Raw genomic sequence first — 16,366 nt, 5'->3', positions numbered from 1 at the left:
TATAACAAGCAGTTTTTACTTCCTTCAATAAAAGATTAGTCTTTATAATCTTTTGACCTCTTATTTGGTATGGATAGCATGAAGAACATCTTGTTTTCTTTTGTTTTTTTCAGAAGACATATACAATACAGGTCCTTTTTGGAAAATTATAGCAAAATGGGAACGGTGGGAAAGGCACATCATTTCATAACCTCAAGATAAACTCTATTAGCATTTCAATGTATTTACATTGAATCATTTTCCTATACCTAATTAATGGCATTTTTTTTTCTTTTCTTTTTTTTTTTTTTGACACAGTCTCGCTTTGTCGCCCAGGCTGGAGTGTAGTGGCGCGATCTCAGCTCACTGCAAGCTCCGCCTCCCGGGTTCACGCCTTTCTCCTGCCTCAGCCTCCCGAGTAGCTGGGATTACAGGCTCCCGCCATCATGCCCGGCTAATTTTTTTCTATTTTTAGTAGAGACAGGGTTTCATCATGTTAGCCAGGATGGTCTCGATCTCCTGACCTTGTGATCTGCCCACCTCAGCCTCCCAAAGTGCTGGGATTACAGGTGTGAGCCACCACGCCCGGCCGGCATTTTTTTTCTAATTATAAAAGAGTTTTACATATTTTTGTAGAAAACTTGAAAAATAATTTTTAAAAGGCAAAAATTGCCTGTAATTCTGTCATTGTTAACATTTATGACGATCTGCATTGTCTTTTTCCAATGAATACAGTATGTTGTATAATTTTGTATGTAGGTTTTATTCTTCCTTTTTATCATTTAGCATCTTGAGGGTTTTTATTCATTTTTCTTCAAAAATATCTATTTAATGTTTTCCACGTAATTTTGTAAGTATTTGAAGGTTTATGATATATTTGAATTAAACCCTTTTATCAAACATTATAACAAATACAGTTAATATTATTAGAAACTTTTAGTAAATGTCATTTTAATGGCTACATATTATGCCATCATATGGATGTGCTATATAATTAGCTTAATAATTCCTGATTATTGGACAACTAGGTATATCTCATTGTTAACTACTTTTAACATATACATATTTGTGTATAAGCTTTTTGTGCATTGTTTCTTATTTCTTTGTGTGTGTGTGTGTGTTTGTGACACAGTTTCGTTCTTGTTGCCCAGGCTGGAGTGCAATGGCGTGGTCTCAGCTCACTGCAACCTCAGCCTCCTGGGTTCAAGCGATTCTCCTGCCTCAGCCTCCTGAGTAGCTGGGATTACAGGAACCCGCCACCATGCCCAGCTAATTTTTTTGTATTTTTAGTGGAGACGGGGGTTTCACCATGTTGGCCAGGCTGGTCTTGAACTCCTGACCTGAGGTGATCTGCCCGCCTCGGCCTCCCAAAGTGCTGGGATTACAGGCATGGGCCACCGCGCCCAGCCTGTTTATTATTTCTTTAGTACAAATTCCCAGAAATTGAATTACTGGGCCAAAGAGCATAAATATTTAAAGTTTTTAATATTTGTTACCAAATGTGCCATCCAAAAGCATATTGCCAGTTTATATTTCCAGCTTTACTCATATGACAGCCTCTTGTTTCTCCATAGCCTTGATAGCATTAGATATATTAAATTTTACAATTTCCCTAGTTTTAATAGCAAAAATTTGTGACATCTAAATTGTATTTTTTATTTTTAATAGTGAAGTTGAACATTTTGAGTAAGAATTAACTCTTAGTGATAGAAAAAGATAATCTTCCAACCACTTTGTGGCTTATAAAACCCTCTGTAATCTTATAGAGAGAAGTAGCAAAAGCCAGAAGAGAGACCAAAGTATGACAGAAAGTGGGATCTCAGAGTTGTCTTAGATAATTAAGCTTTTTTCTTCCTGAATGGTTTCCTTTATAAGCTATCATATGTTGTCACTTTAATTAAGATCCCCTGTGGCTTCTCTTTAATTAACCTAAATGTTCTCCTTCTTTCTCAGCCAGAAGTCATTGGATCTGCATCACTTTCTTTGCGAGCTGTCATTCAATCAGAGCTGCTTTCTTTCAGTGATCAACTTCCACTGCAACAAGAAAATGGTCAGTCTCCATTTGGCCCCCTCAAGGTATGTAGATAATACATTCAGAAAGTCAGAAGTATTGGCTGAGTATGCATTATTGGCTGGCACTGAGGATATAGCGGTGAACAAGAAAAGCAAGGTCTTTGATCTTGTGTAGCATCTCTTGAAATAGAACAGTGGAAGTACTATGAAGGAAATAAATGGTATGATGTGATAGTGAGTACCTGCGAGAAAGCAGGAGATGGTGATCAGGGAGGATCTTTCTATGGAGGTGGCATAGAAGGTGAGATTTGAAGAATAAGAGGAGAAAGTAAAAAACACAGAGACCATTCCAGAGAGAATAACAGGTGCAACAGCCCTAAAGCAAGACTGGGCTTGGAGTCATCAAGGGATAGAAAGTTGCCAGAGGATAGTGAGCAAGAGAGAGAGTGGTAGAAAGTAGGATTGAACAGTCAGGTAGAAGCCATATCATCAGAGCTTTGTTGGTAAAGGTAAAGAGTTTAGATTTTAGCCTAAGATCCAAGGAAAGGATATTGAAGCATGGGACTGACATCATCTGATTTCCATTTTACAAGATTACTGTGTGGAGAATAGACTGCAAGAGGAAAGAGGGAAATGGACTGTGGCATTAGTCCAGAAAAGAGATGATTGATAGTGGCTTAGACTAGAGTAATTGAAATAAAGAAGGAGAGAAGTAACTAAGTGTGCCTGGTAGAATGAATTCTGGTATATAATTCATTGGAGAGAGGGTTATTTCCTTGTATTCAGGTGAGTTAGGATTTCTTAGATGACAGAATCTGAGTGTGTGGCTTCAGTATAGCTTTGTCCTGGTGAGTTTTAAAAATCAGCCGGGTGCGGTGGCTCAAGCCTGTAATCCCAGCACTTTGGGAAGCCAAGGCGGGCAGATTGTTGGAGCTCAGGAGTTCTAGACCAGCCTGGGCAACATGGCTAAACCGCATCTCTGCTAAAAATACAAAAATTAGCCAGGAGTGGTGGCACACACCTGTAATCCCAGCTACTCGGGAGGCTGAGGCACAAAAATCGTTTGAACCCGGGAGGCAGAGCTTGCACCATTGCACTCTAGCCTGGGTGACAGAGCAAGACTCTGTCTCAAAAGAAAAAAAAAATCGTCACAGCCATGCCTAAAACATCCTGATGGCTCCCAATCACCCGAAGGATAAAGTACAAGGCTTAGTATATGACCCTGGCCTACCATTTTAACCTTCTCTCTTACAGCTTCTCTACCAATAACTATGTCACTCTATGTAAAGAGTCAGTAAGGTATCATGCTGATTCATGCCTCTGTGTTTTTGTTATTGATTATCATACTGCCTTTTCTTCTTGAAAGCCTTCTCTCTCTTTTTGGTCTTAGTAAATACCACTTTGCTTTAAAGACTTACACAATTATTATTGCAAAAAATTAACATCATCTACTCTTTTGCTATCCAAGTTATAGTTTTTGCCTGCCTGGTTCATTCTGGACTACGAAGTTTAAAATCAGAAAGGGGTTAAAAATAGGATTGATCAACTAGAAATTTTTTCTGTTCTGGCTCTTTTGAGAGAAATACTATTCTGGATAGATTGCTGTCTATATTCAATAGAGTAAAAGAACCTTGCTGTGTAACACTTAGGATTTCAGATCAAAGAAACAGCAAGAACCTTTTACCCCTAGTAAGTGAGTCTCCTAACAGTTAGTGACCACTTCTGTTCTTCAAATTCATCATTTATCCTGCATCCCTTTTCTTTTTTACTTTTTATTTAGACTTTTTTTATACCCTTTACTGAGACTCCCCAATTCTTACTATTTGTCACATTTTCTTTATAATTGTCTGTCTGCCTCTTCTCTGTCTCTCTCTCTCTTTCTGTCCCTTTATCTCCTCCCCCCATACATGTACATACACATTTTTTTGTGAACTATTTGAGAGTAAATTGTACATCATGCCTCTTTCCCCCTAAATTCTTTAGTTTATATTTTATGTATTTCCTTAGAACAAGGACATCATCATGCATAATACTCTAGAGTTATAAAAGTCAGCGTAGCATTGATACTATATCTGCAGTCTATACTGAGATTTCACCAATTATACCAGTGCCTTTATAGCAAATTTTTTTTTCTAGTCCAGGATTATCTATTGCATTTTGTCAGATCTTTCTAATCTCCTTTAGTCAGGAACAGTTCTGCAGCCTTTCCTTATTTTTCAATATGCTGATATTTTTAAGTAATGCCAGTTATTTTAAAGAATGTTCCTCCACTGGGGTTAACCTGAATCACTTATTACTGTGATGATTGTCAAATGGTGATTTCTAACTCTACCATCTCTTTTGCATTTATTAATTGGCATTCTATATAGAGAAGCTGTTTCTTCTCTCATATTTATTTTATATCAGGATGGATTCATGGATTCTTATTCAATAGGTTATAATCCATTACTGTTATTCATTCTGATGCCTAAGTTGTCCTAGATTTAGCCAGTGGGAGCCTCTTCAGCTGGATTCTGGGTCCTTTAAACATGTCTCCATTCTTTTCTGGGAACTTTCTTATATTCTGGCATAACTTGATCTTCCAGGCTCATCTTTTGTTATTGATAAATCATCTGTCTAGTTTTTCTTAGTCTAGCAAGTTAATGTATATGCATTCTGTTAATATTCTTACTATTAGAGTGTTTGAGGGTGAGTTAATTCATTTCCTAATAATCTGATGTTATTTCCAGCCTCAAAATTCTAATTCCAGTTCTAAAGGACATTCTTATTGACTCTTCTCCTTTTGTGTTTTATAGGTAACCATGGAGCTTATTACAGATAACAAAGATTTCACTGGTATCAATACCAAGTTAAGTGGCAACACCCATTATACCCCACTTTGTGCTCCTACAAGTCCAAATAAGGCACTACCAGAACTTAACCAAGATATGACCAAAAATCTACAAATCTTAAATCAAATTCATGAGGAAACTGCAAAGAAAGCACAGAACTTGGTGCTCCCCAACCAAAAGTCACCAAGCCCTGTAGCACCACATCCTTCAACCTTTGTAGCTACACCAGCCTCCCATAATTTAGTCAATCAGACAAATAGGACAACAAAAGAGAGTGCTTTGCTGTTGCATGTGCTGTTGATGGTGCCAGATGGGAAAGATTTTATTAGTGGAGAATCTGAGAAACAATCACCATGCAATGTTTATTTAAACTGTAAACTCTTCAGCACAGAGGAAGTCACCAGATCTGTCATCGCATGGGGCACAACACAGCCGGTCTTTAACTTTTCTCAGGTAACTGTACATTCCATATCCATTAGAGGAATATAGGGGTGAGAGACAAATGCTTCCCAAATTATTATTTCGTCTTAAATCTAGAATGTTCAGACTAGAAGGAACCTTTGTAATTATCTGGTATACAGATTCAGTCCCACTATTGGATGGGAAGAGGGAAAGGCATTGTCAACATTTTAAAACTGTTTGTCTTTATTTCTATTCTGTCTGAGTTCACATGGTTTCTTACTGTTTCTTTTGCCTGAGTTTTGGGATTCTATTCCTTTCTGCTTTCTCTAGACTTTGATTAGTTAAACCTCCCCATCTTTCTCCAATCTCTCCTTCTTTATTATTTTATTTTATATATTTCTCCTCACATTTATTCTTCTGCCTACTTCAGTATTCATCTTAACTTGATTTTTCTGTGTAATGTGGTGCTTAAATTGTTTTCTTTCTTGGTTTTTGTAACTTTACTGTCTTAATTTCTTCCTCACTCAAAGCTGTACTTTTTCAGTCATTGGGCCAGAAGGAAAACTAGGAAAAGGGTGGTAACCCCAGTACTTCTTCCTTTAACTGTTGGTGCTTCCACTCATTACTCTATTGCTGGCACTCTTCCAAATCAACTCACTTTTCCCCATGGTCATCACATCTATCCACACAGCTTCAGCACTCATTTTTATGAAGATAACTTCCACGTCTACATTTCTATATAAGCCAGACATTTCCTTTTAGTTTGAGATTTCTATATCTAACTGCCTGCTGATCATTACCACCTGGATATCTCAGAAGCAGTTTACACTTGGCACCTAACACATTGCCTGGAACGTACTGGGTATTCAATAAAGATGTGTAAATGAAAGAACGAATTCAAACATGTTCAAATCTGAATTTATCACTTCTTCCAAATCTGTTCTTCCTCTTTTTGTCTGCCCTAATTCAAATTATAATTTACTCAGGCACCTAAGTAGAACCTGTTAGTTGTCCTTGACTCTTTCTTATGTAATTACTTACCAAGTTTAATAGATACTACGAACTTAATTATCTGGAACACATCCCTTTACCTTCACTGTACTGCCGCTGTTTCCATTCAAACCTTCACCCTCCTTCCAAATAGCCTTCAGACTGGTATAGCTGTTTCCCGGCTCTTTTTATGTCCATTTCCTCCTTTATGCACCAATGAGAATGACCTTTCTAAAACACTAACCTGAACATTTTACTTCCCTGCTTAAAGCCTTTCCGTGATTCCCTATATCCTTCAAGATGGAATGTAAATCTTTGGCATCCAAGACCCTTTGAAAACTGACTGTATGTACTTCTCCAGCCTCAGCTCCTGCCACTCTTCCCTTTATACTAGATAGCCCAGCTGTGCTCAGCTACTTAGATTTTCCTGAATATTCTCTTCTCCTACTTCTGTATCTTTATATGCGCTCTTTCTTCTGCCTTGAATTTCCTTTAAGCCTTCTTGACACCACTTAAGCAGAGCTTTTTGTATCAGTTAACTCCTGCTCAGCCTTGAGATTTAAGGTTACTTTGTCCCAGAAGTAGTTGCCTGCAACTTCCTTATTTGGAGGTTAGGTTGCTGTTCTAGTTTTACCTTTTTTGGTTTCAAGGTACAGAAATGTGTTCAGGATATAAACACTAGGTTTGTATCCACCTTGTGTTTCTTAGGTGGATACAAAAGTAGCTCTGCTCTGTTTTCTGGTGTCTTCCTCTCATCATCCCTTTTCTAATTTCACCCTTTTTGCCTCTCCTGTTTTCTATTGGTTTCAACATTGGGGCTTATTGACCTTCTACTGTTACAGTTGTCCCTACAGCTTGGGTTTCTTCAAATTGGTGGGCCCTTGATTCTACCACTAATTTGACAAAGGTGCTTTTGGCTTAGATCTCTGATTCTCTTTGTGACTTGTCTTTTTCAACTATCAACTGGCCAATTCTGGAGTAATTTTATGTTGAAAATCCAGAGGAGCAGTTGGCTTTGCTCTTTACTGTGACACCTGTTGGGCAGAGCTTTTGGCACTTGACCATTTTATTAAATGCTATCCAGCCAGTGAATTGGCTGCCCTTTGATAAAATACTCAACTCTTGTCAAGTCAGTAGCATACTTGTTTCAAAAACATCTTTCTTTCAGTGGGGTTTACTAGTGGATCACTTTGCCTTAGAAAGGGTTGGACGAGTTTGGCAGGCACCATGTTTGACATATTTAACAACCTTCTCTGTGTCCTCAAAGCTCCACCTGTATGAGCTTTGTCATCAGAGAACTCACTGTTTTGTATCTGGCCTTTATGTGTTAGTCTCTAACAGCAGACTGCTACTTCTCTTGAGGATACAGAGTAAGTTTTATTTGAATGTCTTTAGCTCATAACACTGTGTGTTAACAATAGGCTTTCTGTAAATGCTTATTGAATGAAAGTATAAATTAATATTTGTCTCAGGTATGAGTTTTTTGTTTGTTTTGGTTGTTCCTCTCTCTTAGGTGATTCCTGTCTCTCTGTCTTCCAAATACCTGGAAAGGCTTAAGAACAATGTGATGGTAATTGAAACTTGGAATAAGGTGCGGAGCCCAGGACAGGACAAGCTGCTCGGGCTGGTGAAACTTCCCCTCCACCAGTTTTACATGTCATTCAAGTAAATAGGACCTTTTGGAGTATTCTTTATTGTGCATCTTTAACTTTGTTTGGACTGAAAAGGAATTCTTTTGATTTGCAAACATGAATAGCCCAGTAATCCCTTGAAGGACTTTTTCCAGTTTCAACACAGTTGCTGCTCTTTCTCCTGTTCTAAAGCAGTCTTACAGATATTGCTTACCATGTTTCAGGCACTATGCTAAAAACCTTGCAACATCAAGTCATTTAATCTTCTTGACAACCCTCTGAGGCAGGTACTTCTATTTGCTTTTTTGTACAGATGAGTTAACAGAGATTCAGAGAAGTTAAATTACTTGTCACATACATCATAAAGTGAAGGATTAGGACCCAAGATAGCATGGCTCTGGAGTCCACACTCTTCACCAAAAAACTCTATTGCCAAAAGTTACCACCTCATAAACGGTAGTTTACCGTTCTGTCACGGAACTTCAGTATTGTTCACATCAGCTATTTGCAAGTTTTATATTGTGAATATTATCTTTTAGACCTTCAGATTTGATTGCTCCACCTCACTTTTAACACATAGGTGGGGTATTGATTAACCTGAAGGTTATTTCGTTCCTCAATACAAACTGTTTCTTTTTTTTTCTTTTTCTTTTTTTTTTTGAGACGGAGTCTCACTCTGTCACCCACGCTGGAGTGCAGTGGCGCGATCTCGGCTCACTGCAAGCTCCACCTCCTGGGTTCACACCATTCTCCTGCCTCAGTCTCCCGAGTAGCTGGGACTACAGGCACCTGCCACCACACCTGGCTAATTTTTTGTATTTTTAGTAGAGACGGGGTTTCACCGTGTTAACCAGGACAGTCTCGATCTCCTGACCTCATAATCCGCCTGCCTCAGCCTCCCAAAGTTATGGGGTTACAGGCATGAGCCACCGCGCCCAGCCCAAACTGTTCCTTTTTAATTTTGACTCAAGATTCTGATTTTTAATTATTTTAGCACTGACCTCTTTCCTAGCAGCCTTCTCATAGTTCTGTGTTTTAAATGTTGTGTTTTACATTTTACAAAGAGCACCTTTGTGGGCATTAGCTCATTTGAACCTTACTATGACCCTATAAAGTATTGTTATTATCCCTATATTACAGATGAAGAAATTTGTCCTTTAACTTGCAGAAGTCACTTAACCTCTCTGACTCTCTTTTCCTCATCTGTAAAATGAGGGTGATAGTAGATTACCTATCTCTCTTGTGGAACAATCATGAAGATCTAGAGAGAAAATACATGGATATGCCTTCTGTGAACAGCTAAGTATTAATACTTACAACAGTAACATTGGAAATCGTGGCCAGGCTGGGGAGTCCTGCTGGAATCGTGGATGCCACTGTCTGCTGTAGGCTATTAGTTTTCCTTTTTATCTTAAATTATGATGTTAGTTTGGTCTAGTGTTACACTTCTTCCACTTCACTTCTCATTCCATTAGATCTCATTCTTTGCTCAGAGTGTGTAAAATAATAGTAGCTACCAGTTACTGGGCATCTTCCATGTACCAAGCATCATAGTTGGTATTTTGTATGTTATCTCAGTTTAGTCCTAACAACCACCCTTTGATGGAAGTTTTTTCATTGTGTACGTTTTAAAAATGACAAAACAGACTCAAAAATGTTAAATGAATTGCTTGAGTCACACAGCAAATAAGTGGCAGAGCTAAGATTCAGCATGGCATTATAAATCATTTATCAGAGCTTGAATCCCAACTTAACCTCCTACTAGTTGTGTATCCTTAGCTAAGTTACTTAACCTCTTTAAATTTGGCTTTTCTCATCCATTAATAGTGGATAATACCAACCTTTGCAGCGTTAAAAGGATTAGAAATACTATAAAATGCCTATCACATACTAAGCACTCAGTAGATGGCAGATATTGGCAATATTATCCAAATCTTATCTGTCAGACACCAAAGTCCACATTCTTCCTAGTAGACCACACTTCCTCCCTGTAAAATAATGCAGTTTAGCAAAGCTCCATGAGATACTGCTGAAATCACAGACACTGGACTTGGGTCCATAATGCTACAGAGACATAAGACACATTCCCTGCCTTCAAATTGCTACATTTTGAACTTCTCTGCCTGGTAATTTTTATTTGGTAGGTTACTGACAGATGCACACATTTTTTAAAACCACTATTACTTTTCCAGTTGCAAATCTATTTTTAACAAACTGAAAAAATGAGTCAAGAAAGAAATGAAACAACTCTATGACATGATTGATGCTTGTTATTTGCTTATTCACAATTTCTCCCCCTCTAGAGATCCTAAGATTTCTCGCCTGCTGCTGGATGCCCAGTACCCAGTTGTTGCTGTCGACTGCTACATGCCTGTGATTGATGTGTTTTCAGGCCACCAAAATGGGAGTCTTCGAGTCTTTTTAGCTATGGGTTCTTCAAATCAAATAATGGCGCTACAAAGATTAAAGAATGAAGAAGGAACACTCCCTCCCTTCAGCCCTAGGCCAGCCCATTTCCTGGACCAGCCAACTGCAGCATCTGTTGCTATGGTAGTAAACGCTATGGTTTACAAAAAGTCATTATTTCATTTTCTCTTGCATATTTTAGTGAATTTATTGCCCAAATCCTTTTTTTCTGTAATGAAAGGCTCAACAAAAGAACATAACGTGCACTCCAGTGCTTCCTATAAATCAAAGGAATCGTTGGTAATTTTCTGTTATGATTTAAATGGATCTCTATGTCCCTCTTAGCTCCCTGAATTTATAAAGAAAATCCAATTGAACAACCAAATCTTAATTATCTAATTTACTAGCTTAATTGCCTTTAAAAAAAAATTGGGAGTGGAGAGTGATCCCAAATGTAAGCCAGCAAGATCTTACTTTGCTTATTGGTTGAGCCCATGCTGGAAAGTCATCGTGAAGTGCTTGCTTATCTACTAGTAATTTAAAAGTAATTTGTTTTTGTATGGTGCTGTCCAGTTGAGAAAGCACATTGACATACATTCTCATGTTTATTTCCCTAACAATTACCTGAGGTGGGTCATTGTTATTCTGTTTTATAGATGATGAGACAGAATCAAAGAGGTTAGGTTACTTGTCCGGGGTCACATAACTAAGAATGAGAGAATTGGGATTCAGACACAGGTCTTCTAACTTCAAGTTCAGTCTTTATTGCACTGTATCATGTACTACTGTATCTTCTATTTGTTGTCTTTACTAGTACAGCCAAATCTCAGTATCCATACCATTTAAGTATGTTATATTCTTAAGTCTGAACCCAAATGACAAATTTAAATGTCTCTATCAGGGAAAGAACTATTAGGAAAATAACTTTTAGCAAGTTATGGTTTATTTGTATATTATGAACTCCAAATTTTTCTTAGTTATTTGTTAGATTTTTTTTTTTTTTTCGAGGTGAGGTCTCGCTCTGTTGCCCAGGCTGGAGTGCAATGGTGCCATCTCAGCTCACTACAACCTCCACCAACTGGGTTCAAGGGATTCTCCTGCCTTGACCTCCCGGGTAGCTGGGACTACAGGCACCCATCACTGTGCCTGGTAACTTACATATTTTTAGTAGAGATGGGGTTTCACCATATTGCCCAGGCCAGGCTGGTCTCGAACTCCTAACCTCAAGTGAACCACCCACCTCGACCTCCCAGAGTGCTGGGATTACAGGCATGAACCACCACACCTGGCCAGTTATTTCTTAGATATTACTGTTTGTCAATAGATAATTGTATTTTTCAAGTTGAAAATTACATAAAAGCACAAATAAAGAAAAACCACATTAATATCCCCAAGTCTGTTTAGGCGTTGTATGGCTGTCATCTTGCAGTGTAGACTCAGATTTTGTTAAATTCCATAGTAAAGGTTAGAAAATGTTTCTCACTACGTGCACAGAGGAAATCCTTGAAAGATTTACCTGTGGGATTAGATGTCTATAAAAACAATTGTTTTTCCTCCTATACTCATGCCTCTCATCCAATTCACCATTTGCAGAACTGAATATCAAATTGCTATGATACTATAAGGCCAAATTAAGTAGCTGTTGTGACTCTGAGAGATTTTTTTTTCCCATTTTTTTTGCCCGAGGGAATCAAATTGCAAGTTTACTGTTTTTCTAAGGAAAATTTTTGAGCAGGTATTGCTAAAATATGCTTTCAGATTTCAAACCAGAGACCTAATACAGTCTCTGTTCTAGATTTTTTGGATTAGTAGTTAAAATGTTAAACATATGTATATCATATAGTCTCAACTCTTATCTGAATGCTGAATTCCCGCTTTGAATTTTCCTGAATAATTCGTTCTCTAAGATCTGCTGTATAGAACAGGGGTAAAGAACACTGGCTCTGGAGTCAGACTACGTTAAGTCTAAACCTGGTTCCACTGTTACTAGCTCTGCATGTTAAATCACTTAATGAAGGTGAGCTGTTTGGTATAGGCCTGGTTCATAGTAAATCCTCAATAAATACACGATTATTTGTTGTTACTACCTTTAGTAACAGTGTCTTCACTACCTCCCAAAGTAGTCCTTACCATTATTGGACAGTCCTGGTGTTATCCCCAACTGATTTGGAAATAGTAATTAGTACCTGTTTGCTATTCTAAATGGCCAGGCTGGCTGAGGAGTCCTGCTGGAATCGTGGATGCCACTGTCTGCTGTAGGCTATTAGTTTTCCTTTTTTTCTTAAATTATGATATTAATTTGGTCTGGTGTTACCCTTCTTCCACTTCACTTCTCATTCCTTTGCTATTCTAAATGTAGAATTTATTCTAAATTTACGATTTATTATTTTTCCTATGAAGGGAATAGCCTTCTATTCTTAGTATATTAAGAGCTTTTATCAGGAACAAATGTTGAATTTTATCAAATGCCTTTTCAGCATTTGTGTTAATCATTTTTATTGTTCCATTAATGCACTGAATTACATTTATGGATTTCCTAATATTAACCCAGTCTCATAGTCAAGAGTACATCCTGTTTAGCCTACTTACAATGAGCAGTTGTGAGAGTTACAATGAAAATTAAGTATCTACTTTAGTATCAACTAATTATACTTATCTCTTTATCTATGCTCAGACTTCATGGAGAAGTAGAAATATTCTAAGCAAGTTACTCTTTAAAGCTCACCAGTGTTTCTGTTTCATTTAATAGGCAGAGGACCGAGGAAATGGACTGATGGAGCACTGCTTTGAGATCCATATAGAGATGGTTAAAGGGCTAGCCCCTCTTCAGGCAACAGTCTGGGGAGAAGCAGATTGTTATATCCAGTACTACTTTCCAGTTCAACACTCTCAATCCAGTGCGCTGAAAGGACCTGAGTTCCTTGAAAATGGTAGGTTTAGATATTAGGCTTTCTTATTCTTATATGGTTCTTTTATTAGATTATACTTAAGAATTTTTTTTTTTCTGAGTGAATTTTGTGTTGTTGAATATTTCTAGTCTTACTGGGCAGTAAAACAGGAGATAGGCCAAGTTTTTTTTCTTTTTAAACTATTTTTTTAGCTTTTTATTTTGATATAATTTCAAATTTACAAAAACCTGTAAAAATAGTACAAAGAACTTTGGTATACTCTTTACCTAGATCTACCAATTATTTGCATTTGCCCCATTTTATATCGTTTACATGCCCACTCACTCTTATCTATACACATAGTATAAGTTGATTCTTATTCCTCGCAGTAGTTATGCTCTGTAAAGCCACCATGAACGCTGAATTAAGGAATGCTGAACCATTGCTCCCAAGGGAAATATGTACATCTACATATCTCACATAGATCATTATCTTAACTCCTAAAACAACTTACCCTGGTAGACTTTGTTTTCTTTATTTTATGAAAGAAAAAACGAGATTCACAAGCATTAAGTGACTTGCTTGGGGCTGCCCCACTAACAAGTGCCAAGGTTGGGATCCAAACCCCATCCTACTGTACCCAGATTGGAAGCTTCTCACTGCCCCCTACTGTCTCCATCTTCTGGTAGTCTCCGAGAGCCGAAACAAGAAGTCAAACTCGCTCACCTTGTTCTCACCTGGAAACAAACAGACCAGGTGACTCGAATTTTTTGCCATTCAGTGTATGTTCCAGAATGATTGCCAGAGTGCTGCCAGTGTTGATTTTGAGGTTCAAATAAGAGAGTTGTATATACTGAATATATAAAGAACTCTTACAAATCAATCATTTCTTAAAAACCAATTAAAAAGTGGGCAAAGGATCTGAATAGACATTTCTCCAAAGATATACAAATGGCTAATAAGCACATAGAAAAATACTGAGCACCATTACTTATTTGGGAAATGCAAATCAAAACTACCAAGATACCATTTCATACTCGCTAAGGTGGCTATAATTTAAAAAAAAAAAAAAAAAAACCCTAACAACTGTTGACACTTGTATGGCAATATATGAATTGTCCACCAGCAAGGTATCTTTTTCTTCTATATTATCATGGGACCTTAGGGAACCATAGCTATAGGGAATTACTAAGTAATATTCACTGGAAGAACATGAAAGAAGAAGAAAACACTAAGTCATATGTTGGATTATTCTGAAATGCTTTTCTTTTCCAAAGGAATTACTCTGAAGCCCTTCAGAACTGCAACCACACTCTGCGTTCCGGATCCCATCTTTAATAGTGAACACCATCACTCTCTCCTGTTGCCAGCTGAAGTTCCAGTGCAAAGGCTCCTACTAAGTGCCTTCTCTGCGCAGGGCCTCGTGCCTGGAGGTGGAGTCCAGTTTGAAATCTGGTGCAGGTACAGTGTGGAGACCCCAGTCCTATGCCTAGGAATGAAGTGCACAATCATAAAGCATCCTACTCCTAACCAGCCTAGGTTGAATTATTGTAAGGAAGCTAAGCAGCCTCTTCTGCCCTGTTTTATATTATTTGGATTTGACAGTGACTCTTGTCCAGTTTTTACTGAAATCTGTTACTAGGATCTTATGACCCATTGTATCTCATATTTCTAATCACTACTTACATCGAAAGTGAAAGTTTTATTTATTTTATCTCCTATTGCGTATTAAACATATCAATCACCTTTTTTGTGCTTCCCTTACTGCCTTATTTAGTTCAGGCCCTTTTCATATCTTTCCTAAGACTGTGGTAGCCTCCTAACTGGCCTCCACTTATAAACTCATTTCTTGTAACCTATTCTTCCCACCACCAGAGGAACATTTATATTTATTTTATAAATATAATTTAATAATATAATTTATATATAACAAATATATAAATTATTATATTTGATTTATATTATAAAATATAAATCCACTCAATGTTACAGACATTGGTAGATTTCCAGGAAAATACTGACATAAATACAGATATTCAACCCACCCCTTTACATCTGCACTACTGACAAACCAACTAAAGTGCTTAAGAGAGTATAAATATAAGAGGAAAGGAAACAGCATCAAGAACAGAACTAGGGATGAGTACCATCCACATGCGAGAACACTTTCCTAAATACAATTAATTGTCAGTCGAGTACAAAAAAGATTTTTAAAAACACCTAGGTTTGAGTTACAACCTTGCGATCTAAGAATGGACTGTTTTGACATGAGAAGGAAATAGAGTAGGTACTGACAGATCCTCATTACCCTGGTAAATTAGAGGGGCTTCAGCATGAAGATGAGAGTAAGCCATAAAAGATATCGGGCCTACTCCACTTTGAACCACTTTTGCTGCTGCAAGATGGAAGCTTTCAGGAGTGGCCACCCCCGACAGGTTCAAAGCATGTACAGTTACCACACAGAAAACTTGAGGGAAGCTGGGCTTTGTCCTGAACTCCGGGTATAATTTATGGAGTTCCTCCTCCACGTAATGAGTGGTAAATTTAGCCAGACACCATAGCTGCGTACTACCACACAGAACAATCAAGCACCAAAGATAACCAGGTAGTGAAGGCTGATCTGTGGGGCAGACTGAATCATTTATCACCTAATTCTTCTGACAACTTGTGCTTTTGTGGTTTACAGATACTATTATCCTAATGTGAGAGACCAGAAGGTCGCCAAAGGAACCTTGCCATTATCAAGGATCTGTGCTATGGTAACCACCCAGCATCGTGAGGATTTGGGAATACAAACCTTTAATCTCCCTTTAACCCCCAGGACTGAGAACAGGAAAGAATTGTGGAACCAGTCATCAGGTAATTGAAAACAAGTTTGTCTTTTTCTATCAAAATCAGTATACATAAAAATATATAAAATAGCCGGGTGCGGTGGTTCACACCTCTAATCCCAGCACTTTGGGAGGCCAAGGCAGGCGGATCACCTGAGGTCAGGAGTAAGGCGGGCGGATCACCTGAGGTCAGGAGTTCGAGACCAGCCTGACCAACATGGAGAAACCTCGTCTCTACTAAAAATACAAAAAAATTAGCCAGGCATGGTGGCCCATGCTTATAATCCCAGCTACTCGGGAGGCAGAGGCAGGAGAATCACTTGAACCCAGGAGGCAGAGGTTGCGGTGAGCCAAGATCAAGCCATTGTACTCCAGCCTGGGCAACAAAAGCGAAA

General features: G+C 38.1%; 1 protein-coding gene across 3 annotated transcripts in view; it reads left to right on the top strand.

Annotated features, from left to right (window-relative positions):
• The window catches only part of C2CD3 (C2 domain containing 3 centriole elongation regulator), a 149,271-nt gene that overhangs the window by 62,417 nt on the left and 70,488 nt on the right, over window positions 1-16,366 (top strand). For all 3 annotated transcript variants that reach the window (XM_054440932.2, XM_063672079.1, XM_054440933.2), the window contains 7 exons: window positions 1,933-2,055; window positions 4,788-5,276; window positions 7,729-7,880; window positions 10,150-10,396; window positions 13,002-13,182; window positions 14,418-14,601; window positions 15,827-15,999. In XM_054440932.2, coding sequence (XP_054296907.2) covers window positions 1,933-2,055; window positions 4,788-5,276; window positions 7,729-7,880; window positions 10,150-10,396; window positions 13,002-13,182; window positions 14,418-14,601; window positions 15,827-15,999 — 1,549 coding nt within the window. The remainder of the gene's footprint in view (window positions 1-1,932; window positions 2,056-4,787; window positions 5,277-7,728; window positions 7,881-10,149; window positions 10,397-13,001; window positions 13,183-14,417; window positions 14,602-15,826; window positions 16,000-16,366) is intronic.

This window comes from Pongo pygmaeus, chromosome 9 (assembly GCF_028885625.2).
Source record: "Pongo pygmaeus isolate AG05252 chromosome 9, NHGRI_mPonPyg2-v2.0_pri, whole genome shotgun sequence".
NCBI classification, from domain to species: domain Eukaryota; kingdom Metazoa; phylum Chordata; class Mammalia; order Primates; family Hominidae; genus Pongo; species Pongo pygmaeus.
Note: the sequence above shows the minus strand (reverse complement) of the source record. Positions and strands in the feature narration are given on the sequence as shown.